Source organism: Musca autumnalis, unplaced genomic scaffold, assembly GCF_047663935.1.
Source record: "Musca autumnalis isolate F117 unplaced genomic scaffold, ASM4766393v1 scaffold_1, whole genome shotgun sequence".
NCBI classification, from domain to species: domain Eukaryota; kingdom Metazoa; phylum Arthropoda; class Insecta; order Diptera; family Muscidae; genus Musca; species Musca autumnalis.
In genome coordinates this window covers 332,561,556-332,588,168 of record NW_027411644.1, presented here as the reverse complement: position 1 = coordinate 332,588,168, position 26,613 = coordinate 332,561,556, and the positions used below count along the sequence as shown (strand labels likewise).

Here is a 26,613-nt window from a genome sequence, read left to right as displayed (position 1 = left end):
AATTAGTAGATCAGTTTTCTGGAGCAGAAAATCTAATTGATAGAACAACTTCTAAAGTGGGGTTCAGACGATCAGTTTTGACTGACAGCTTTTGGTCAAATATCGATTGCTTCAGTTTTGTTGTGCTGTTCGTAGCGGCCAAACAGTCATTCAAGTTGGATGACAAACCAACAGTCAAGTTGAAAAATTACTGTGTTCACATATCTATAAAATCATATAAATAACAACTTTTATTAATAAATATGGATGACAAAAAGATTGGATGTGCATTTTTGATCATTTCGCTTTTAGAGGAAGAAAATAAAGTGACAAGAAGAAGGAAATGGGTAAAAAAATGGATAGCCTCCCGAAAACAATATTCACATGTGAATATTTTAAAAGAAATTCGAGATTCTGAGCCAAACGCTGTCCACTCCAGCTCCAGAAGATTCAGATTGCTTTATTTTTTTTTCAATTCCCTTCTGTACGATGAGCGGATTACGTTTATTTTCTTCTTGACGTCGTCAATAGAACAATCCTTCTTGTATTTCTTCATAACATTTAGTAGTTCTCCATATGCTTTTGTTTTAATGTCGCGCATCATATATTCTGGACTGGTTATGTCCCAGAGGCATCTTTGCATTTCGTAGCAACATAAAAATTCCTTTAAAAATTCATTTTCGTTGTCCATGTTTGTCGTTTTGTTTGCAATTTTTTGCTTGGCCGATATTAAAATGAAGGAAAAGATTTTTGTCTGCTATTTTTATCTCTTATTTGCAATAATAATCAATCAAATTAATACAAACACACGACTTTTTTAACTTTTATTTGATATTTACTTTGCTAATTTATTTATTCCTTGACTGACGTTGTTTCGTTCACACGGTCAAACAAGCAAACAACCAACAGCTGACTGTCCAACATCCACAAAAAATTTTGTGGTTGCCTGATGACTGACAAAAATGAACGACCACACTGGCAAGCAACCGATTATTTGAGCAAAGCTGTCAGTCAAAACTAATCGTCTGAACCCCACTTAATTGCGCCATGGACGAAATGAGCTTGTGACGTTGAACTAGATGATGAGATGAACTAAAGCGCTGGTTACCGTTCCGATCGTTCGTTTAACCGAATAAGTTCTTTGAACTAGTTAGTCAGGGAACGCCAAAAATCTTCAAAAAGGAAAGGAGTAGGTCATTTGGAAAATGTAAGACTTAATTAGAGACTTTGTGTGGCAGGCTGACTTTCAATTTTTGTTTTTTTTGTTGCAAGGGATGTCTTCGGAGACTGTAATGCATCTAGCATGAATAAACAGAATGAGGAAACCTCTATTTCCAAAGGTATTGACAATGAGAACTCCATGGTCGTTGAAGCTGTAAATGAATCTAACGTGGAACTCAGCGGTAACAGCGGAAATGTAATTAAAATTATACAAATCAACGATCAAAGTGATTATACTGGCAATTGCCATTTGGATTTGGACACTTCCAGAACAACAAACACCACTGAGTTTGTGATTGTTTCATCTACATCCATAGATTGTGACAACAGGCTATCTTCGAACAATCATGCTGTTATTAAAGAAGAGCCAGATGCTATTGCTACGGGTGAAGTTTTTGAAAATGATCCTATGGATTTGTTGGTACTAAATGGCCGGAGCGATATTAGCAGCTCAAAGTCAAATGGGGAAGAGGGTGATAATGAGGAGCCCTTCGATGATTTAAGCTCGACTGGCTCAACGTCTACACTTGGTACTTCTTTTTCAAATAGCATTTTGGAATTGTGCAGAGAATATCAATGGTTACTGTATGAAGAGAGTGATGAACTATTTGGATACTGTTTACATTGCGATGTTAGGTTGAGTGTTCGTTCACCAAGCTATGTAAAACAACACAGTATGTCACTGTACCACAAGGAAAGAAGTGCTAATTACTTGGCCTTTCGGGAACAGGAAGAAAGGAGTCATAACGGGTAAGCGTTCTATATAAAAATGTACATATACTGATATAGGTACATTTTCAACATTGTAAACAATGGCCCTTTATCCTGTTTACAACATAAATTTGCAAAATGTACGTAAAATTTTTGAACTTTAAACGGCTTAAATATATAGGGGGAAGATGAGTGTAGTGGTTGGACTTGATTTTTTCACACAATTTTCGAAAATAGCCGGCCTTCGGCACTCTTAAGACTTTTTCTCTTATGGAAAAAGGCAATGCTGAACTACGCGAATTATCCAAAATTATTTTTTTTTTTTTTTGCAAAAATCATACCTGGTTTTCTTGGATCTTTTAAAGTCTATATCTCGGCAAATACGGGCTTCCCAGACATCAATACATATATATATATATATGTATATAAAATAAAAAATTGTTTGTGCCTTATAGACTCAAAAACCGCTGTACCGATCTTCCTGAAATTTTTAGGGTACATTGCTAACATTACCTGGAATGAAAATAAGTATATCATTTTTTGAAATTCCGCGTTGATCTGGAGATATAGAATAAAAACCGGAGGTACCTCCAAAAAATGTAGATTTTGTATGCAAATATCTTTAGAACTGTTACAGATACAATCACCAAATATTGTATGTGCGACGGAAATGATGTAGAAATAAATTTACCAAATTATATTGAAATCGGTTCAGATTTGGATATAGCTCCCATATATACATATTTTCGGCCGATTTCCTGTATTTTATGTAACAAACATGCTATGTATGTCCAATTTCGCTGCAGTTTGGTATGTGTTACGGAATTTGGTCTAGTCATAAATGCGCCAAATTGTATCGAAATCGGTTCAGATTTGGATGTTGCCCCTATATATATTTTTGGCCGATTTACAGTGTTTGATGCACCAAACACCAATTCCAATTTCGCTGAAATTTGGAATGTGTTACTGAACTTAGTCTAGAAATAAACGGGCCAAATTATATCGAAATCGGTTCAGATTTGGACATAGCTTCCATATATGTATTTTCGGCCGTTTTTCTGTATTTTATGCACAAACACGCTATGTATGTCCAATTTCGCTGAAATTTGGAATGTGTTACGAAACATGGTCTAGAAATAAATGGGCCAAATTATATCGAAATCGGTTCAGATATGAATATAGCCCCCATATGTACACTGGTGTGCGAAATAATAGAGCCACAGAAGTTACAACACATTAAACGTTTCTAAATCACTTCTGAAAAGTGTTTTATGGCGCAAATTGCATTTTAATAATGGAACATTATCCCATAAATAAAATGCAGTAAACATTTGTCCAATTTGGGGGTTGACCTTGTATTAGGCAGGGTAGAGCCTGTAAAGAGCTGTGCGAAATAATAGAGCCACTTTAGGTAAATAAGACAATTTCTTAAGGAAATTTAAACTTGGCCGTCAAAATCATAGGGAAAACTTTAGCTTTCCTTTCTAACATTATTTTCTTGAATGAACCTGCACCAAAAATTAAAATTGTAATCCCCCAATAATATTTGTGATTGTGAAGAAAATGTGCTAAACTACTTTCAAAAATAAGAAAACATCAAAAACCGTTCGAATAAAGTTAATATTACAGTCGAAATCGCTTATAACGTCGGTCAAGGGACTGACCAAAATCGGACGCTATAAGCGATAGTCGTTATAAACGATATTTGTAAATGAGGTGAAATTATATTATGTATAGTGACTTTTGGGTATAAATACGTTGTTTTATTAAGTAAATATAAAATCCAATTCAAATTTCTTAAAAACGAAATAATAAAAATTACGATATTAAATTAATTCTGCAGCAGATATATTACGTTAATATAGGATATGGTTCTATATAAAATGGTCTGTTATTTTAGTTTGGGCTTTTGAATTTCAACATAAGTTTTAAATTTAACACAGCTCTGAGTTTTGAAAGGGTTTCCAAAACACATTCTTTGCTTGCAACATCTTCTGAGTACATAAATACATTTTTGAATAGTTTCTTCAGCTAAACACGCCTCTGGCACTAACGGTTTCCGGCAATGCGATTTTAATGATTTTTTTTACTCCTTGGTACATGGGTTGTAAAACAAATGTGTCAGTGGGTGGCAAAAATTCAAGCTTAATTGGCTTGAGACCGCCTACATGTGAGTCGTAATTCAGTTGTCCAATCCCACCTTCGAACATGTTGTGAATATGTTTAGTATTTTCTTGTCGTTTGAGTTTGAAAAAATAACATACAACAAACTATTTAGAAGACGCTATTAGCGATATTTATTTGTGTGGAATATAAAGGGCAGAAATTCGGGACTTTCGAATTTCGTCTTTATAATTTAATTTAATTTTAATTTAATTTTTATTTGACAAACACAGTAACCTAGCCCATAGGGCCATGAGCGGTTCCAAAAACAGCTATACAATAACTACTCTCAGATACTTATATCTAACAATATTTCTTAGCATATCATGAATAGAATTAAACATAAATAAAAGCAAAAGCATGTAAATTAAGAAATGAAAATATATAACAAAATAATCATTAATAGAATCAGCTATGCAACAATATATCATTACAAACTAAGGCAACATTTGTGAACGCTGTATTTGATTACGATTAAAATGAGAACATAATTTATTCTTGTAACATTTTAAGGAGGAATTAAATGTCTTGAGACATGGTGGCAGATTGTTATAAACACGCGAAATTCTAACATAAAACGATTTTTCCAAAAAAGGAGTCAACTGCGGAACAATTATCTGTTTGTTCCTCTCAGAATGAGAAAACGTGAACAGACTCAACACACATAAAGGGGTCTTCAACATAAAAACCTTATAGAAGAATAACATAGACCGCAAACTCAAAAAATTTTCAAACGTGCATCCAAGAAACTCTGTCACATAAGGAGATATATGATCACGACGTTTAACACAGAACACATATCGCATAACACTATGGAACAAAAGTTTCAACTTACGCAAAGCACATCCCGGACTACCCCCAAAAATCTCAACACAATACAAAAAGTGAGGCATAATCAGTGCATGGACCAACTGAATTCTAATGCTCTTAGGCAGAGCTAAGTCCAAACAGTACAACTTCCTTAGAATAAAGTTCACCTTGGACACCAAAGAATTCACATGCACATCAAACACCAAACCACTATCAAGAAACAAACCAAGACATTTCATAGAGCTTACAACATTTATAGGAGTACTATAGATGGAAACACTTATTGAATCCTCTTGCATGTTTCCGAAAAACATAACTTTAGTTTTCTGAGTATTGATGGAGAGTCCATTGCAAGACAACCAAGTAACCAGCATATTCACAGTAAAATCAATCGACGACTGCAAAACATCCAAAAACACAAATTCTCCTTTAAACAAAATTTGCACATCATCAGCAAAAGCAAACGACATACAATTCCTACTATTAATACAACTCAACAAATCATTGACATACATCACAAACAACAGCGGGCCAAGAACAGACCCCTGAGGAACACCACTACTCACTGGAAGCATACGAGAAACATTATTTTTACAACAGACGTACTGACGTCTATTGAACAAATAAGAAAAAATTAACTTGCAAGCCGAGGACGAAAAGTTATACAAACTATGCAGTTTGCTAACCAATTTGGCATGATTTAGTTTGTCAAAGGCCTTTTCCAAATCCAGTGACAGTAAAACACAACACCCTCCAGCACTAACTGTATTCCTTATATTGTCAGTCAAACCAACAAGAAGTGATGTCGTGCTACGATTACTCCTAAATCCATATTGACTCTCATGTAACAACGAATTCTGATTAATGAAGCCAAGCATTTGATCTTTCATAATATATTCAACCATTTTTGAAAGAATTGGCATTATTGATATAGGCCTGTATTCACCAGTATCGCCACTTTTGTGAATAGGCACTATCTTGGCTATTTTCCACACCTCTGGAAAAACAGACACTGTTAACATTGTATTGACAACATGTAACAAAAATTGACCAACAACGGGAAACACAAGCTTAAGAAACTTAAGCTGAAAGCCATCATAACCTACAGCTTTCGACTTCATTTTATTAAAAGCTAGTTCCAATTCAGCACAATCAATGCAACGAAACGAAAAACCACCATAAGCATCCACAGGAATACAAGAAACATCAAAGATATCCATAGACTGGTTAGAAACAAAATCCGCATTCAATCTCTCAACATCCACACCCTCAACTTCACTCTCCGAATCACTCAAACCATTCTTACTTAATATGGACCACACTTCCTTTGTGGTTTTATTTACAAATATATCCTTATGTGCAATACATTTCAGCCTCCTTATGATTTTCTTAGCTCGATTTCTACAACGACAAAATATATTCCAATTTTCGATATTTTTATCACGAAGGTATTGGCTATATGCAACATCCCTAAGTGAAAGGTGATATCGGATATCTGGAGATTTAAACCAGTCGAAATTATTAATTTTACAATATTTTCTTCTAATAGGGACAACACTTTGCAAACATTGAAGACCATAATTTAGAATATTGACCTGAGAATCCACATCCGTCAGTGCATATATTTCATCAAAGCTGCACAAACCAAAGGCCTCAGAAAGAGCTGCAGGGTCAACAGAACTATAGTCTGCATACTCATAAAATTTACGAGAACAATACCTAGGTACATTAAAAGAAACAAATAAAAACGAGTGGTCAGAAATTCCAGGACACGAAAATTGATTCGAGCATGCTAACAAACTCGAACACGAAACAAAAAAACAATCCAACAAAGAGGTGGAAGCATGCGCAACATCAACACGCGTTGGCATTGAATTGTGCACAACAGACAAATTCAAACGATTACAAACTTCTCTTACTATTAAACTCCGGGACAGGTCAAACATGTTATTATTAAAGTCACCCATAATAATAACATTAGAGTACTTGACCACCAAGTCAGATATTTCATACTCCATGGCCACAATATCACCATGTGGTAAATAAACTACACCAATAAGAAACACAATATCATTTACAATTACCTCACAAAAAATGTATTCGACAACACCATAAGAACTCCCCCTACAAATAAGTTTATGCCTCATGTCATGCGCAAGGTATAAAACAACCCCACCTCCTCTACACTCAGGACGATCACTCCTGTAACAAATATAACTCGGTATTTGTATTGCTTCATTAGAAACTGTTGGCTTTAACCAAGACTCTGTCACACCAAAAATGTTTAAATTATTCCCCTCTAAAATCTTCCTTAATTCATGGATATAAGCGATATAACGTTATAAACGACGACGTTAGAAGCGATTTCGACTGTATTATGATTTTAGAGCAAAAAAATGGGAGGTCCTGTAAGGTATATTACGCTTTGTAGCTCCTCTGCTCCAGTAAACGAGTAAATAATGGATTATTATCAACTCTAACAGATCTTAGGTGTTATTTAAGAAAAGCCTAAAACATTTATGGGTACAGAATTCACGAATCTTAAACATAAAGACAGAGTATGTTTATAATAGTTCTCGAAGAATATTCATCTATGGCTACCTCCTTTATTGCTGAGTATTTCAGGCCTTATAAAACATCGACGTTAGCTTTATTAAATGTCGAGGCTACCAGTGGTGAATGAAAATGATATCGGAAGCTGTCCGTTCAAATTAAATAAATTTTATACCTCCTGTCAAGGAAAATGTTCAGCCATAGGCCAACCCACGCGTTCATCTACGATCAGGTGTAAACATATTCTGTCTTTATGTTAAGGATTCGTGATTTCTGTACCCATAAATTGTTTTAGACTGTTCTTAAATAACATCTAAGATCTGCTAGAGTTGATAGCAATCCATTATTTGCTCGTTTATTGGAGCAGAGAAGCTACAAAGGGTAATATCCTTACAGGACGGGTTTTTGATATTTTCTTATATTTTCGACGGGTTTTTGATATTTTCTTATTTTTGATAGTAGTTTAGCACATTTTCTTCACAATCACGAATATTATTGATATTTGCAATATATTGGATGTCTTTATGGGGCATTATCTTTGATTCTGGGTCCATATGGGTTTTCAGCCCCATTAATTCTAGAAGGGGTATTACAATCTTAATTTTTGGTGCAGGTTCATTCAGGCAAATAATGTTAGGAGGGAAAACTAAAATGTTCCCTATGATTTTGACGGTCAAGTTTAAATTTCCTTAAGATATTGTCTTGTTTACCTAAAGTGGCTCTATTATTTCGCACAGCTCTTTACCGGCTCTGCCCAGCCTAATACAAGGTCAACCCCCAAATTGGACAAATGTTAACTGAATTTTATTTATGGGATAATGTTCCACTATAAAAATGCAATGTGCGCCATAAAACACTTTTCAGAAGTGATTTAGAAACGTTTAATGCGTTGTAACTTCAGTGGCTCTATTATTTCGCACACCAGTGTATGTAGTAGCCTAGAACATAAGAATGTGCGTTTCCGTGCAAAAAACTTACAAATCATTCATGATACATATATGTAACATAAATAACTGCATAGCGTTCCTGGTAAGGAAACAGAGCAATGGTTAGACTAATCCTCCCCTCTCCGACAAATAATACAAATAATGACGAAGTTTTAACCGAAATGCATTATTCGAATGTAAAAATAAACGCAAAACTAAAGGGGGGTAGTTCCAACATCTTGCCACGCGTACAACATATGAATCTTCAAACACGGAGTTATGAATTAGAGGGATGGTGATATATGGGTTTCTACTTGAAAAGAATGTAAATAATGTACACAACGATCTAGGTACACCCGTTTTAATAAACTTGTAAAAATATAAGATATTTCTTATATTAACATAATCACTCCACGAAGAGCCTAAAAAGTCAAGAACGAACTGGGATATATGCTCACAATTATTAACATTATAAACAAACCTAGCAATCGTATTCATAATATGTTGTAGTTTAGTAAAATTACCTACTGATGTTCCAGATATAACTTCTAACGCATACAATATATGCGGCATCAGTGCATGGGCAAGTTTCGTCCTAACCCATTGAGGCCATTGAGGCAAATAAATAAACTAGTGGAGTACAATTTACGCAAAATCAAATAGATTGTACTGTGTATACCGTCAATATGGAATCCAAAATCTAACCTATTGTCCAAAATAACTCCCAAACACCTATGTTTATCCACAACATCAACTCTTGAACCCTCAATAGAAATGTTAATATCTTGAACGTGAGAACCAAACATCATAATTATCGTTTTCAGCGGGTTAATTTGTAACGAGTTAGATCGAGTTCATCTTATTATGTCATCTAAACAACCGTTCATTGTTCTCTCCAAGTAACCGATACAATTAGTTTGAGCCTTAAATAGCAACAGCACATCATCAGCAAATACAAACAATGAACAAATACTAAGATCAATACATTCAGAGAGGTCATTTACGTAAAGAATAAAAAGTAAGGGACCTAAGATCGACCCATGTGGTACCCCTGAAGATAGAGAGACAGTCCTAGATCTAACTCCGTTCATCTCAACATATTGCGTTCTTCCACTAACATACGACATTATCATTTTGCAGGCTGAATAAGAAAAATCAAACTTGCTTTTGAGTTTATTTATCAAGGTATTGTATGGAATCGAATTAAAAGCTTTGGATATATCCAACGCAAGTAACGTGCTCATTTTATCTTCATTAAGATCCTTCCTTATGGACTCAGTTAGGTGCAAAAGCAGCGAAGTCGTGCTACGACCACTTCGAAAAGCGTGTTGTCCCTCAACAATCTCGCGACTGGTACGTAACAGAACCTGCTCTTTCAAAATGTGCTCGCAAATTTTCGACATTGCAGGGAGAATGGCAATTGGTCTTAAGTCTTCAGGGCCCCGTACCAAAGTTGACTTTGGAATTGGCACTATTCGGGCTGTTTTCCAATTTTTCGGAAAAACTGAAGTCGTCAATATAGTATTAATTAAATTCAGCAGAATATAGGAAATATGAGGAAAAACTATTTTAATAAATTCAATAGATATTTTATCTTCACCAACAGACTTCAACCTAATTTTTCCAATAGCATTCATAACATCATCCATGGTAACACATGCAAAAGAAAACGAAGTTTCAGTATCCCGGAATGGTTCAAAGTCAATCCTATCAGTATCATCAGATGTCACACATGTGGCAAAATACTCATTTACATTCTCAGCATCACAATTATTCTCAACATCATTGTCATCAGAACAACCATACCTTCTAAGTACACGCCATAGGCACTTGGTGTCCAAGCTACGAAAATACATTGAGTAATATTTAGATCGTTCATTGCACATAACTCTTTTCGCTCTGTTACGCTACTTGCATTATACTCTCCACCTCGAAGAACAAGGGTTTCCTAAATAGGCCCTGTCAGAGCAATCACGCAGATAGCAGATATAATGTTCCTTGAGTTAACCCGGTCATCCACTTTTGATGAAATGCGTTTCTGCACAACAGGGACATTATAGTAAAGCCCTTTAAATAAGTTGGAAAGAATTTCGAAGTTGCTATCACTATTAGCAGTAGCATAATAACGCGTCTGATCAAAATTCGATAAGCATTGAAAAATACTATCCCAATTTATACTATTAAAATCATGATATTCAACAATTTCTTACATTGCATTCATACTAACATCGAAATACGCGAAAATGAGCGCATGATGTGAAATTGAGGGAACGTATATTTGTCCAGAGTAATAATTCATGCTACAATCACTAAGCAACCAAAAATCAATCAGGATTGTGCTTTAATGCACAACATCAAAATGGGTCGGCTTTATATTGTGTAAGACAGACAAGTTCAATCTTGAACGTGTAGAATTGACGAGGTCACAATTGAAATCCCCAGCAACGATTATATTAGAGTATTTCAGAAATAATTCGTGATGTTGTTCCTCAAACTTTAGGGGTCGATTATGGATAGCAACCCAACTGCAGTTGCGTTGCCTACCGCAAATTTAGTAATATAATTGTCTATTTCTGCATTAAATTTTATATTTTTTTACAATTAAATTAATTGCATGATTTTCTCTTCTGGCAACGCAACTACAGTTGAGTTGCTATCCATAATCGACCCCTTAAAATATCTCCTACAGGAGGCAGATAAACTACGCCAAATAATATGGTTGCATTGCCTGAGTACAGTTCCAAAAATATCGACTCACACTTTCCTACAATTGATGACTTAAAAACTTTCCTGTATTTTATGCACCAAACACGCTATGTATGTCGACTTTCACTGAAATTTGGAATATGTTACGGAAGTTGATCAAGAAATAAATGTGCCAAATTATATAGAAATCGGTAAATTTCGATATAGCTCCCATATGTATTTTTTCCGGCCGATTTCCTGTATTTTATGCGCCAAACACGCTAGGTATGTCCACTTTCACTGAAATTTGGAATGCGTGCATTTTTTCAAAGTAGCCGGCAGGGGACTTAAGACTTTCTTCTATTGACAGGTGCAAATCTTGCACAGGGAACATTTTTTAAATAACAATGTTTTCCAAGTAGCAGGCTTTTACACAAGGGAATTTTCGGAACTTCAGAGGCCCATATCCCAGAAAGTACGGATTTCTCCCCAACGAACTTTATATTTTTGTAATCGGGACAAAAGGTCTACCTGTGGTAAAATATAAGAGTATTTTTGTGGGACACCATTGTTGTTCTCATAACTAACAACATTGCGTCTGCGTACTTTTGGATTTGATTGATTTGAAACTGATCATTTTTGGCAATGGCACAGTCTACAAGACCTAAAACATTCGCCTGTCCTATTTGTTTAAAGACCATTGGCAAGGTTTACAGCGTTGGATGTTCGAAATGTCCTGATTATTTCCATCCTGTATGTATCGGCATGAGTGACGCTTAAGTAAAAACCAAAACGGGATTGGTCTAGCCATGTAAGAAATGTAAACAGAGAAAAAACAACAAAAACACCTTCTGGTCGTTAATAGTGACAGTAGTCTTGTGGGTAATGTTACTGAGCTGGTTAACAACAACATGAATAAGTTGTTTGATGAGTTAGCTGAATCTTTGAAATCTAAGATAGAAGAGCAGATAAACGCATATCTGCAGATTTTCAGCGTACTGTGGATGACGTGATAGCATCTTTTCGTGAAGATTTTTTTGATGGACTTCGTAAAGTTAATGATGTCGTAAGGGATTGCAAGGACAACATTTCCACTGTATCTGCATCCATTGCGGCAATTAACAATGAGATTAAGGTATGCAAGAACTCTGTTTCGAGTATTGCGTATCTTCAGAAGAGAGTAGAAGATATGGAGAAGTATAATGCCATACTTGAACGGCGACTTAATCGTTCCAACATCATCATAAATGGTCTTCATCGCGGGCTGCATAAAATCGGCGATTATGTTATGAAAATTGCAGCTTTGTGCAATGTTTGCATTAATGAGATCGATTTGCAGCATTGTTGTTATTTTGCTGGTGGCCGATTTATTTTTGGTTAACTTTAATTCTGTCCTTGTTAGAAACACATGGCCAGCTACCTAGTATAGTACATTAGTAATTTTCCCGTTGAGGGTTTTTATGAATTTAATTTTGCTATTTCCGCATTCAATTTCCTTAAGAGTTTTTATGAATTTAAGTTTGCTAATCTTGCATTTAATTTCTTATATAAGTTTAGTTTTATTTATTTTTTCATGATCTTATTTTTCATTGCAATTAGGTTCCCCCATGTCATTAAATAATAATCTTTATCCTATTGCTGTTAATTCGTCCTATTTTAGGAATTTTCTAACTGCATGTCTTTTGGCCATTTGAATTGTCAGAGCTTACGTCCTTCTGCTTACAATATTAAGTGAAATTAAGATCTTGGTCTGCAATAGTGGTCTTGCTTTATTTGCTGTTTCTGAGACATGGTTTAAACTCTATGTTTCAACCAGAGCAATTGCTATCCCTGGCTACTCGTTTGTGCGATATGATGGCGCGAATGTTAGGGGTGGCGGTGTTGGCATGTATATTCGCGAAGGTCTTAAATATAAAGTTGTATTTCGGTCTGGGCACCCTTGTGTCTGCGAATCGCTATTTATAGAACTAATCCTGGGTTCTAGGAAAGTTCTGTTTGGTGTGGCCTATCTTCCACATGGTAATATTTCTATTTTTGAATATATACATGGGGATATTCTGGCGCAGTATTACTCTATTGTTGTGGTTGGTGACTTCAACTGCAACCACACTATAATGTTGCAACTGACACTGTGTCGTTAATCGATTACTTTGCCTGCAGCAATTCTTGTCCACTCAGTTTTTCTGGTCAGGTACAATGCCCAGCAATTTCGCACCACGCCTTTATGTTTGGTGTAGTTAGTTAGTTTCGGAATGCATCGTAGAGTATCGTGACAATATCGATTGGGAGAGTATGCTTAACTATTTAATTCAGACCGACCGATGTTGATGCCCAACATTCGTTTTTTGATTCGCTTATTGACAATATTTTTTCTTTTGTCCCTATTTTCACGAAACGAGTTGTTAATGTTGTTGATCCTTAGCTAAAATGTCGATCTGTAATTTTGGCTAACTCTCTACGTGATATGGCATATAAGGAGTATTTGCGAAACCCTTCTCAGCCTAATTGGACAATATATTGCTCTCTTAGAAACAGAGCGAAATCTGTCCTTAGGAGTGAGCGTAGAGACACTATACAAAAGTTGTTGGTGCGCTTGGCCTAACACAGGTTTGGAAATATCAATGTGCAAGAGGTTTTGTTGGTAATGACGACAATCATGAAACGAACTTTGATGCTACAGTCTTGAATGAATTCTTTGATATTGTTGGTAGTGCAGTTGTAATAGATTCAAGCAATGTGAATGGTAACTATTCATTTTCATTTTATTGTGTTTATGAGGTGGATGTTTTACAAGCCTTGTCGCGGATAAAATCTCAATCCTTGGGTGTAGACGGCATACCTATAAAATTTATTAAATTGATTTTTCCATATATTTCTAGACATATCACTTATTTCTTCAATACTATATTGACAACTTCAGTCTTCCCAAAAGCATGGAAAGTTGCATCTAAAAACGCTGAGCATCTAATTAAGGAGCAAATTGAGCATTTTATTGATAACTATCTTCTTCTTAAAGCATGCCAGTTTGGTTTCAGACGAGGGCTTAGTACTACCTCGCTTCTGATTGATTTAACTGATGCCATTGGAGAGACAGTTGAAAGAGGTGAAAATGGAGTTCTCGTTGCATTGGATTTAACCAAAGCATTTGATCGAGTGGATATTTCGAAGATGATAAGTAAACTTCCATCCAATTATTTGTTCGATTCATCTACTTGTGCATTTTTGTTGGGTCGCTCCCAATTCGCTACATTCAATGGTAGTGTTTCCGATATTCGTAATATATACAGTGGAGTACCCCAGGATTCCATCTTGGGTCCCCTTCTGTTTATTTTATACATCAATGATATACACATATATTCATATATTTTTTTAATGGTAAAACTGCTGCCGAATTGCAGTCTTAATATTAAGTCTACATTATGCGACATATCACATTGGTTAGATAGCAACAATTTGGTGATTAATGTTTCTAAATCTAAGTCGATGATATTTGGTCCCACTAGTCGTCTAGGTGGTAGTGTAAATATACGTATTCATGGTTCTCCCTCCTATACATTATGTGGACAACATGAAGTGTCTAGGTGTCATTATCGATTCCAAACTTGATTTTGCTGCACATATTGATGCTTTGTTTCCTAAGATCATAAATGTTCTTCGAAACTTATATAGCACTGAGTTCTACCTGCCCCTCTTTGCTAAAAGGAATCCCACGGCAGCGGGTTCTTTCGTACCGGATTGACCCGAAACCATAGTGTTTCGGCCAGCGGTTGTCAACCCAGCATCAAACCTATGCTTGTACGTAAGTTTCATGCTGCTAAAATAACAACAACCTGCCCCTCTTTGTTAAAAGGAATCTGGCTCACGCACTGCTAATGTCAGTTATTTCTTTTGGCATTGAGGTTATATCAGGTACAACTGATGAGCAGTTGAAGAGAGTAGAAAAGCTTTTTAATATGGTTGTCAGATTTGTTTACAGTTTGCGCATAAGGAACCACATTTCTTAAGAATACCTTTTAAAGTTTTTATCCAACAACGTGTTGTGTCTTTTCTTTATAAATCGATATACTTTGATCTGCCAGTATTACTTCGGGAACGATTTGCGTTTTCAAGATCTACTCGTAACATACAGATTATTCTGCCCCTTATTTCCACATCTTGGTTAGAATATTCTTTTGTTTTGTGCTGCTCGGCTGTGGAATCACCAACCCAATGAGCTACGTAACTTCTCTTTCCCATGTTTTGAATTTCGGCGTTAGTTTGAAGCCTTTAGTGACTGATGGCTTAATATATGGTATTTTACTGAGTAGTACATTGTTCTGAATACATGCTTTTTTCGATCATGTTGAATTACCAGCAATATCTTTTTTCTCTTAGTTCCAGTTTTGATTCTTTTATAAGGCTGGTGAGGAGCCTTTTTTGCTTTACATTGTGTAATATACATATGTATATCTATTTTGTCTTATCTCTTAAGTAATTTTGTAATATGAAATAATGTTGTAGTTTCTTGCTGTGCTGCGATGCCAATTGGCCAATAGGATTGTCTCGCAGCGTATAAATAAATAATAAAAGACCTTCAAAAGTAGTTGTATTTAATAAAGTATTTGTATTAATATATTCTCAGTAGTATGCCTAAAGAATACAACGCAATACAGAAACTGAAACGTAACTGTTAATTTGAATAACCTCCAAAAATGTAAAAATGTTCCTAGATTCACTGGACACGTAATTAGCACACCTTAAAAAATTACTAAGTTTGTGAATAGTTTCAATATTTTCGTCCATATTCAGTTTTAAATCCCTTTCGTTTGGGAATAAGTTCCAGTCTGTTTGTTATACTCTCCACCAGTCACAGAAATTTCAGTGTCAGAAGGGAATTATATGGGGTACACCTTGTGTCCTGGACTGATGAAAATTTTAGTTTTTTAGTGTTTTTTTTTTACGCTAACACGCCGCGCTGCCTCAAAGCCAAAACTCATAACTTCAAAAGCAGCGCAAAAAAGCGTTTGTCGTGCAGAAATACATTTCAGCGGCCAAATATCCGCGTAAATGTATAAAACACATTTGCATTTGAAAAACGAAAAGTTCTAGGACAGAGAAGCCACTACATAGTAGATACGTCTGAAGATCTGCTTTACCACCAGTGAAACCAGGTAACGTAATTTGGTGACTATGTGGGTTCGAGTCCTTGGCTTTTCTTTTTCACTTGCAAATAATTTCCGATCATCAAGCTTCACAAAATAAAGTAGATGTCGTAGGATTTTTTGAGTAAATGAGCGATATGTACAAGTGATTTGGAATGACATCAACTTATGAATTTTCACTCATGATTCTTACAAGAGCGTGACCCTCGAAAGATGCACCCCATTTGAAATTGTAAAATGTCTAAATTAGTGCATATACGGAAACGTAATGATTATCAGGATTACAGACCTATTTCAATTATGTCAATAATTTCCAAGATGGTTATCATATATTAAAGGATCAAATGTTGGGTTACATTGTACAATGGTCTATCGCTGTTGCATGATATACCGTACTGATTTAGGTGCAACCGTAATATTGTTGAATTGACTGACAGTGTGAGAAAAACTCTCTTAGGATTAAGAAGTTGCATAGTTTTTTTAATTTTCGCCTTCGGTATGCAAACTAAGTGTTGTGTATTTGAAATGAAAATTTGCACGCGTTGAGTAATGTTTAAATAAATAATACTTTATTTAATAAATAACTAACAACAATGATGAATTGAATATAAAAATTGAGTCGAACGTGTGATGTGTTTGATAGTTGAAATCCAAATGAACACGTTAATCATAACTAATAAGAAAAATGACAGTTATTAAAAAAGTAGCGAATGCTTATTAGTACAAAAAATACATTTGCTCTGTTCCAGAACCTGCAAGAAGCTACTACTTTTTACTACGATAACATTTTTTCCTTTATGTTATCGAAAGAAATAGTAAAAATGAGTAGATTCTTGCAGTACTGGAACAGACCAATTGATAGCAAGAGAATTTATAGCATAGAAACAGTGTTGCCATGTGCATGAAATAACGATTAAAATACACCACACTAAGCATTTCTTATTTGTTACGTAGGTTGCAATATGTGAGTTGTAAAAATTGTGTTTCGGATATGCTACCAGTCAGTAGTGGTGTACCCAAGGGTCTATGGCCCTTTGCTGTTTGTAATGTATACTAATGATTTGTTTAGTTGTATAAATAGTAGGAATTATATGTCATTTGTCTTTCCTGATGACATACAAGTTTTGTTTAAAGTAGAATATGTTTTGCAGTCTTCGATCGATTTTAATGCCAATATGTTAGCCTCGTGGTTGTCCAACAAAGGGCTCTCAAAAAATACGAGTAAAACTAAACTTATGTTTTTTGGCAACTTGCAAGATAGTCCAATAATTGTTTCCATCTATAGGGTCTCGGTATGTTGCTTGATAGGGTTTTGTTTTTATGATGTACATGTTAATTGTTTGGTATCCAACTTTATTTTAAGAAAGTTATACTGTCCTTCCTAAAAAAATGGGATATAGGCACTGGTGATGCCTAATTTTTGTATTGTATTGAGGTTGTTGGTGGTGGTTTGGGCTATATTCTGCGTAAACTTAAATTATTGTTTAATATGGTTATGCGCTATGTATTTGTGCTTAAGCGTCGTGACCATGTTTTTCCATACGTAGAGGAATTTCTTGGTATTTCGTTTGACACTTTTTGAATATTTGGTATATGATGTTTTTCTTAAAGATATTCAAAGTACAAGCCATTCCTCTGTGTTAGAGTTGTTTGTGTTTAGTAGATCTGTCATGAATACACAAATCCATTCACCTCCCTACAATGCGTATTATCCAAATACGTTAATAACGTATGCTTGTTTACGAATAAATTAAAAAATATCAACTGACGAAATAAAATTAAATAACTATGAAATTTGTCAAAATAATGAATACATGTATGTATATATATTTTAAGGACGCCATTGGTAGGAATTAAGGAGGAGTTTGGCACCGAGAGTTATGTCGCTGCATTGAAATTAAAACGCAAATCCCAAGCTGAAGCCCTTAACAATTACAATTGGCAACGCTGGCTAAAGGAATACCCATGGTTGGAGCGTGAAAGCAACACAGGCACCCTTGGTTTATGTAAATATTGTGACGTTCGAATAAATGTTGAGTTTGAATATCTTCGAACGCGACACCAGGAAACAGCAAAACATAAGGAATTTGAAAAAGAATATAACAGCTCGCAACAAAAAAATACAACACTGAATGCGAGAGAAAACGCACCAAGCAACAAAAAAAGGTATGTATATCTACTCCGGGGTCACCTCATAAGTTTGATTGATTTTATGTTTAATTTAAGCCATGATGCAAAACCAGGTGAGACAGAATTCGAATTCAGGTCTTCTCTTGCTGTCAAAATATATTTTTTATTAAAAATAAATAACAAGTACATATGTATGTACATTTTTATTTATTATTATATTAACTTGTAGTAAATACAATGTTAATAGGACATATCATTGGCTACAATAGGCATAAGCTATCAACAGTCTTCGCACAAAAACTTCTGGATTTGCAAGGTAAAGATGGGTATACATTGTTAGCTTTAAATGACAGCTTAGCTCAAAAAAAAAACTTGTTTGACAGTTACCTTCTGTAAACGCACATATTGGTTGTTGGGCAATGGGAAATCAATAAAAACTGTTATTCAAAACTGACTGACCGTTTAAGGGCATTAGTAGGAAGTTAAGAAAGCTGCACTCATATTTTTTTAAGCGAATTAGATATAATACTCGGACATTTCTAAAGTAAGACTTAAATCCATTAAATGCTAAACGACATTTTTTATATCAGCTATATAATTCGAAGATGAGGCAAAAAATATGAAAATACCTGTATTCCCGATATGTGCCTTAATATAGCCAATCCGTCTTGAAATTGCTATAATTCATTAAAGAAGTTCATAAAATCGAGTTTGCGACATTATTTTTCATAAAGTCTTTTGAGAAATTTTGGTCAAAATATAGTTATAGTCTTTTAACACATGCAATTTTTTGTTTTGGGGAAAATCCAAAATGGTGCTATATGTTGAAATATCTTCTCTGGATATTGACCTTGGAACAATTGTGAAGACACAATTTGCTATGATTTGAATGTATACTATTCGTTAAACCGTTTACTTTTGCAGTTTTTCTAAAAATGATTGGGTTTTTAATACATTTTTAAATTTTGTATTTTTTCCTCTCATAATTAATTTATTTCGATAATTTCTCTCATTTGTTAGTGATGGGACATATTTTATCGTCCTTCTGAGAGTAATTTAAATTGAAAAATGTACACAAATCGTTGTTCGTTCTCACAATTTTGTATGGGAAATGAAATAATTACATCGTAATTTGAGGTCGAACAACGAATAGAGAGCAAATTACCGTCAGTCTGAACAAGACCTTAGAGAAACTGAAACTTTATTAAGGCCTGCGTACATAAGCTGCCTTGCCTGCTTACCTTGCTTACTTCTGATAAAAGAATAAAAAAGAAAAGGGCAACCCAGTTCGAAATTTTCTCGGCCTTCTTTATTCTTTTATTTTTATTATGTCAAAAATGAAGCAGGAAAGCAAGGCAATCAGGCAGAGCAGCTTATGTACGCAGGCCTTTAGAAACAATACGTTTTGACAGCAAGAGAATACATCAGCTGGGCTTACTAGCTTATATCATGGCCATGTTGTAATAAACAGTTGTAAGTGGCAATCAGTTGGTTTTCCAGTTTTATATAAATCGAATTGTCAGAACATTCAAACTTTAATAAATACATGTTTTCCTAATCTACTCTATACAGTGCCGCATAAAAAACATATGAAGTATACAGAACGTATCATATCATTGCTCTGTTGCAGAACCTGCAAGAAGCTACTATTTGTTACTACGATAACATTTTTTCCTTAATGTTATCGGAAAAAATAGTAAAAATTAGTAGATTCTTGCAGTTCTGGAACAGACGGTAAGTCTAAAGTAAAATCGAAGCCAATTAAGATAACGTTTTAAATATTTCTGTTTATTTTCTGTAATTTTATATGAACTATTCAACAAACCTAATTGTGTTGTTATTTGCTCTGTTCCAGAACCTGCAAGAAGCTACTATTTCTTACTACGATATCGGAAATAATGATATCGGAAATAATAGTAAAAATTAGTAGATTCTTGCAGATCTGGAACAGACCAATTGTAAAATTTTGCCTGTTCCAAACATGCAAGAAGTCTGTTCCAGAACTGCAAGAATCTACTAATTGTTACTAGTTTTTTTCGATAACATAATGGAAAAATTGTTATCGTAGTAACAAATAGTATGTTTTTGCAAGTTGTGGAACAGAACATATTTTTTACTACGATAACATTTTTTCCAATTTTTTCCAATAGACCAATTGTTAGATACTTTAATTCATGCAAATAACTTACTTCTTACACCATGGTTATAGCGCTACATAAAGTACTCAATTAGTTCTAAATGTGTTTATCATTTAATTTTTTAGCCCCAAGGAAAATACATCTTTGTGCGAACCTGCCAATCAGCAATTTGCCGTGTTGCGTTGTAAAATATGTGATATAACAGTCGCAAAAAATAATTTTAAACGGCACTTGCGCACCAATCTACACATCCGAAGGGAATCCGAGTACGTCAAGAGCCAAAAGGCAAATAAGACAAAAAAGTAAGTTGTAGATGTTTCTGTGTTCTTCAGGCGGATATAAATTAGTTTTTTTTTATAGAACAAAGTTATCGTCAACAGCAAACGAAAGCGACGAAGTTTCTGCAAAATCTTCAAATATGTGGGTGGTATATGCAAAAAAACATCCGTGGCTAATTGCCGATCCGACAGATGAAACACATGCCTACTGTAAATACTGCGAAAAACGGGTGATTTATGGAAATTCTGCTGCAAAACGAGCAGCCCATGAAAATAGTGCCTACCACAGAAATCGAGAAAGAGACACAAATGTTAATATAAACGATTGCAGAGACGAAAATGAAAACAGTGATGAGGAACAAAACAATGATGGAGCATCTGATGAAGAAAGTAATACGGGAGGGGATGATGAAGATGGCGATGATACACAGGATGAAAACGACGAGGCGAGTGAAGAGTCGGAGGGTGAAGAAAGTGATGGAAATGATGACAATGATCAAAATAACGAGAACAGTGAACAAGAAGAGGAGGAGGAGGAAGAGGAGAATGAGTCTGATGAAGACGAAAATGAAGAAAAGAAGAATTCTGATGATCAAAATGATTCAAAGTAAGTTTAACTGTAATACAACTTTATTTTGCCACTTTTAATATCCGTTTACATACAGGTGAGTGATTACATAAATAGGCTGACTTCAGAAACGCCAGTTGCTTTGCAAATGTAACATTTTTCCTTTATGTTATCGCAGTTCTGGAAATGTTTATGTTGTTAAACGTTTTTTTGGACTGTTCCTGAACTGCAAGAATCTACTAATTTTTAATATTTTTTCCGATAACACAAAGAAAAAATGTTATCGTAGTAAAAAATAGTAGATTCTTCCAGGTGCTGGAACAGAGCATTTATTTATTTTTTTCGTTGGACGCATCCACTGTTAAAGTATTTCTCATTACAAATTTAACTGAATTTATCTACATTGGTATTAATCAACTATGTACATATGTAGGAAACGTATTTACCGCCACGATTCCGAATGGTATAATCAGTATCCTTGGTGTAAGAAATACAAACCGGATCCTGCGAATTACTGCTTCTGCAGCTATTGTAAGATTGTAATCAGCAAAAGATGCAATCGAATGAAACACAGTCAGACAGGACGTCACGTGGCAGCAGAAGCAGAATATCTGAGGCGGCAAAACAAAAAGTAATCAACTGTGTGGTTGCCAGTTAGGTGGCGAACTTATGAAGTTTACCATCTAGCAGAGACCAGTGTCAAAAATATTAAAGATAATGATTTTTTTTTTCTTTTAGAAAAAAATTGTATAGGTCGAAAAATAACGATGAGGAATACGATTGGGCAGTTGATATTAAATCACAACCAAATTTGTACTACTGCAAATATTGCCGCGTTCGTATTTCAAGGCGATATAGCAAAAAACAACATGCGATTAGCAAAATCCATCAAATCAATCAAAATTTATTCAAGTCAAACAGGTAAAAATACGTTAAGGTTTCTACAGTTATCATAGTTTTAAATGTTATCTTTTCATAGAAGAAATCCGGTTAAACAAGAGACTAATGGTGTTGTTCAGACAACTACCCTTAGACGCCACGATGTTGCATCTTTAACGAAAGTGGAAAAGGTGCCTTCTTTCATTACACTTGTTAAACAATGGCAAAAAAAGTTTACATGGCTGTCCTACAAACGTTCAGAAATGCGATCTAATTACGCCTTTTGCAAAGTCTGTGAGCAGTCTGTTTTTGTGCGAACCATTAAGAGCGTAATAAAACATCAACGTTCGGGCAAGCATATACGTACAGCAAATCAGATTCGCAGACAAAAGTTGCAGCAGCAGCGTGAGGAGCAGAATGAAACGAATAAAACACAAACGCAAGTGGGAAAACGAGAATTGGAATCTACGAAAACAAACCGCTCTGAAGCAACAAATACAGAAAACGCTACTGTCACAACCACCGAGACGAAGAAATCTCTCAAAGAAAGTGTCGACAAGTCTTTATTTGATGATATGCAAGAACGATTCTCCTGGATAGAAAAATCGATGAAACCTAATTATGTACACTGCCGTTTTTGCGATGAGCAAGTCTACCTTAAAGCATTGTTTTTAAAAAATCACAGCAATTCTAAAAGCCATCGCCAATCTGTGATAAAATATCGTCAAAACGATACAAAAAGAGAAAAGCGACGGCATAGTGAATCGAATACAAATGCCTCCGATGTTGATGATGGTGGTGGCGATGACGTTGTCGTGATAGAAGATAACACTGAAGAAATATTAATATCTGAACAAGATGACAACTGGACGGTCAAGTAAGTTACATTTTTTATCTCTGTGCTTTGGTCTTAGTAAAAAATATAACTGTCCCGCGTTTGAATTTAAATCCGTTTTCGCATGCCTTAATATTGGCTATGCTGAAAATTTCCTAGCATTGCACATAATGGCAGCCAACAAAACAAAAACGGAAAACACTGCTGTGCTGTGGATATATCAGCACCATTCTCTTGCTGCCAAATCATGTTTTTAATAGCAAAAAACAACTATTTTTGTTGCAACATTTCTAATTAATTTCTCGTTAGAATCGAGCTCAATGAGCGATAATTTTTTGCAAGTGAAAAAGGAAAGCCGACGATTCGACTCTAACGAGAAATTAATTAAAAAGTAATATTAAAATGTACTTCGCCTTAATACGGATAATTTCATCTGAAATTCCCAAAGACGTAACACAAAAAACCATAAGAAGCAAAAACGTTATAAAATGAAAACTCTTTTATGAAATCATGTACAATTGGGATTAAGTAATGAAACCAAATTGCTAAATTAATTCTATGGTATGTGAAAAATAGTGAATCAAAGGGTGTTGTTTCATTTGATAATCAATTTTAAATACACATTTAGTCAGAAAAAGAAAAAACTAATTAGATGCAAAAAGGTCTATAATTTTAGATTTATATGTTCTACTTGACAATGAGAATTCTTGCGATTCGTACTTGGAATTATTTGTCCTTGTGACCAATAGCTAGGGAATAATTAATTGGTTTGATCTGGTAGAACGACCAAAGGGAAATAGATATAGTAGAAAAGAAGGGGTTTGTTGTTGAACAACATTATAAAAAGCAACAAGGATCTGCAGTCTATAAGCTACCAGAAAGTGGAACCAATAAAATGTTTAACATTAACGTAAGCAAATCGTTTAAGAGAATAGATACAACGGACTACTCTGTGAAAATTTCTGTCTGTTCTAGAACCTGCAAGAAGCTACTATTTTTTACTACGATAATTTGTTTCCCTTGCAGTTCTGGAACAGACCATTTGACAGCAAGCCTATAGCCTAAATTCGTCTTTTAATTTCTTCCTGGCTATGACGTTGAAAAAACCTTCACAGCACAGCAGATAGCAACAGTCATGCAAACATCAGCTGTAGCTTTGTTGATGCTCTACCATTGCATTTGCTATTCGAATATCATAGCAATAATGATTGTTTAACAAATACAAAACTGTCACAGCACTGCGGTATCATATTTTGGTGATATGTACACTGACTTGCTGAATGTAAATTCAAACGCTATACTTATCAACTATATTTTAATGAGTTTCACATTTAAAACTATAATTACATTAACGTTAAAATCAACATCACAATGAAATTTGGTTTACTTTTTAGATCGGAGAATATGGATGAACACGAAGCCTTGGACTTTTTACTCCAGCGCTCGGGCAATAGTTCGCAACAATTAGGAGGACACACCAGACCCTCGAAACGGGCGAAGAAATCAAGCCTTTTAAACAAAATCAATGAAAATAATACGTCATTAGTCGCCAGTATTTTATCTGCCCCATTAACGTTGGCCTCGTGCTTGGGTCCTTTAATACAACAACAAATTCAACAAGCTACTAGTACGCAATTGCAGCAATCTTCAACGACTACGACAACAGTTTGTTCCCAATCAGAAAACTCGTTCGACTTATTTTTCAAAAGTGTAAGTGAAACTATGAAGAAGTTGCCTACAGATTTGGCGGCCGATGGTAAGGTGAAAATCATGCAGATTATATGCGATTTAGAGTTAAAGGCTCTAAAGAGACAACAACCATCCACTACGGAGTCTGAAATAGCTTCTACCGAAAACAGCTCAAATTTGGCCAATGATACGCCAATAACTATAACAACATCCCCAAACAAGCAGCCCGGAGCGACCGAAATAAATACAAACAAAGTAGTAGGCAACAATAATCGTGATGCTCCCCAGCAAGTTGATCAGACAATAAACGAGACCATTATAACTACAATGCCTGACGAAACACCAGTAAATATTCCTGTTCAGAGTGCAAAGTCATCGGCGGCAGCACCTGCTGCACAGTACACTGAACCAAAGAATAAAGATACAAATGCAAATATTAGTCAGTCTCCAATTGTTGGCGTAATAGACAAAAATGGGCTAAATACTGTGCACTTTAATAATGCTATTGTCAAACAAATTCCAAAATCGAGTATAAGTCCCACGAACACACTTGTTTCAAATTCAGCTATCCGATGTATACCTTTTAAGAATCTTTCACATAGTATTGGAACGGATGGAAACGCTAGGTTCACACGAATTCAGATGCCAGTGACCCCCAACCCAACCACATCTCATCATGCTGTATCACAATCTTCGCATCACAACATTCAGAGCGCACCCAATATTAATGCATCAGAAAGGCCCAAGGGTGGGATGGTAAACGTTCGTAGCATTCAACTAGGTAAAAGAACTACCCTGGTGCCACAATCAATAGCAACATCCACAACCAATAACGTTCTTTCGGCCAAGAAGCCTCAATGCAGTTACACAGTGGCAACAACAAATGTTCAACGGTGGACAGCACCAATGCATGGTCCTGCAACTGGTGCTAATATAAGTAGACAGATCTCGTCTAATAATTTGATGGTACAGAACCAAAAAACACCGCCCACGTCTAGAAATTATAACCACTGAAATTTCTCTTGCACTTGTTTGCTGCTTTTTTATTTTCGGACAATTTGAAGTAAATCTGATATATTTAAAAGCTCTCAAGGATGACATAATAGGCACATTGATCCTGCAATTGCCTAGCTTTGTTCAAATTTGGTAAGTTTATAGCACACAGTTGAGGAATAGTGATCGCATTTGCAATTACTACGCATCTCTTTGTTAAAATATATGTACAAATATGTATGAAATAATTAATTATAGTTTTTAAGACAACTTGAAAAATATCAATGTGCGTATAACTGTGAATAAACAAATACAAAAAATATCTTTTACGCAGAAAAACTGTGATTTTGTTTGAATTGCGAAATAGAAGGGCTGACTTCCGTATCGCCAGATTCTTTGCGTTTTGAAATACAATACTTCAGACATTTTTCAAGAACTGACGATATGGAAGTCAGCCAAGTTTACATACAGTCCGGTTATATAAATGCTCGCAAGGGAGATGCCTACAGTCACTTTCTCATTTGGCATCCGACAGAATTACAATTTTCGAACTTTGAAAAATATTTTGTCGAATATCTCATCCATTTTTTCGTATTTTGAAACTTGTTAGCACAACTCAGCTGTTTTTCGAAATTCGAGCATTAGCATCGATAGCAAAATTTTTATGTACAAGTTTCTACATGTTGCCGTTCTTTATTGTTGCTAAACTTATTTCGAAGGAATTTTGCTAATATTCCGTCAACATTTTAAACTCTAAAAAAATGATCTACTTACCGTGAGTTTATACCCACCCATTAACGTTAATCGAACGAATTATAGTAAGAATCAATTTGATGAATGCCCATTATCTGTTCGGTCTGTTTCAATACTGCAATAATCTACTAATTTGTACTATTTTTTCGATAACATAAAGG

At 35.1% G+C, this 26,613-nt stretch overlaps 1 protein-coding gene across 3 annotated transcripts; it reads left to right on the top strand.

Moving 5' to 3' along the window:
• The first annotated feature begins 972 nt into the window (after positions 1-972).
• Positions 973-26,038, top strand: Su(var)3-7 (Suppressor of variegation 3-7). 3 transcript variants are annotated; one of them, XM_073962997.1, is made up of 9 exons: positions 973-1,186; positions 1,252-1,950; positions 18,026-18,355; positions 20,583-20,759; positions 20,818-21,342; positions 21,737-21,934; positions 22,042-22,224; positions 22,286-23,059; positions 24,412-26,038. In XM_073962997.1, coding segments are annotated over exons 1-9 (4,197 nt in total). In that variant the 5' UTR covers positions 973-1,184; the 3' UTR covers positions 25,721-26,038. The 3 variants fall into 3 exon arrangements, with proteins under 3 accessions (XP_073819098.1, XP_073819097.1, XP_073819099.1); XM_073962996.1 differs by having other exon boundaries at positions 22,283-23,059; XM_073962998.1 differs by lacking the exon at positions 21,737-21,934 and having other exon boundaries at positions 22,283-23,059.
• Positions 26,039-26,613: the final 575 nt, after the last annotated feature.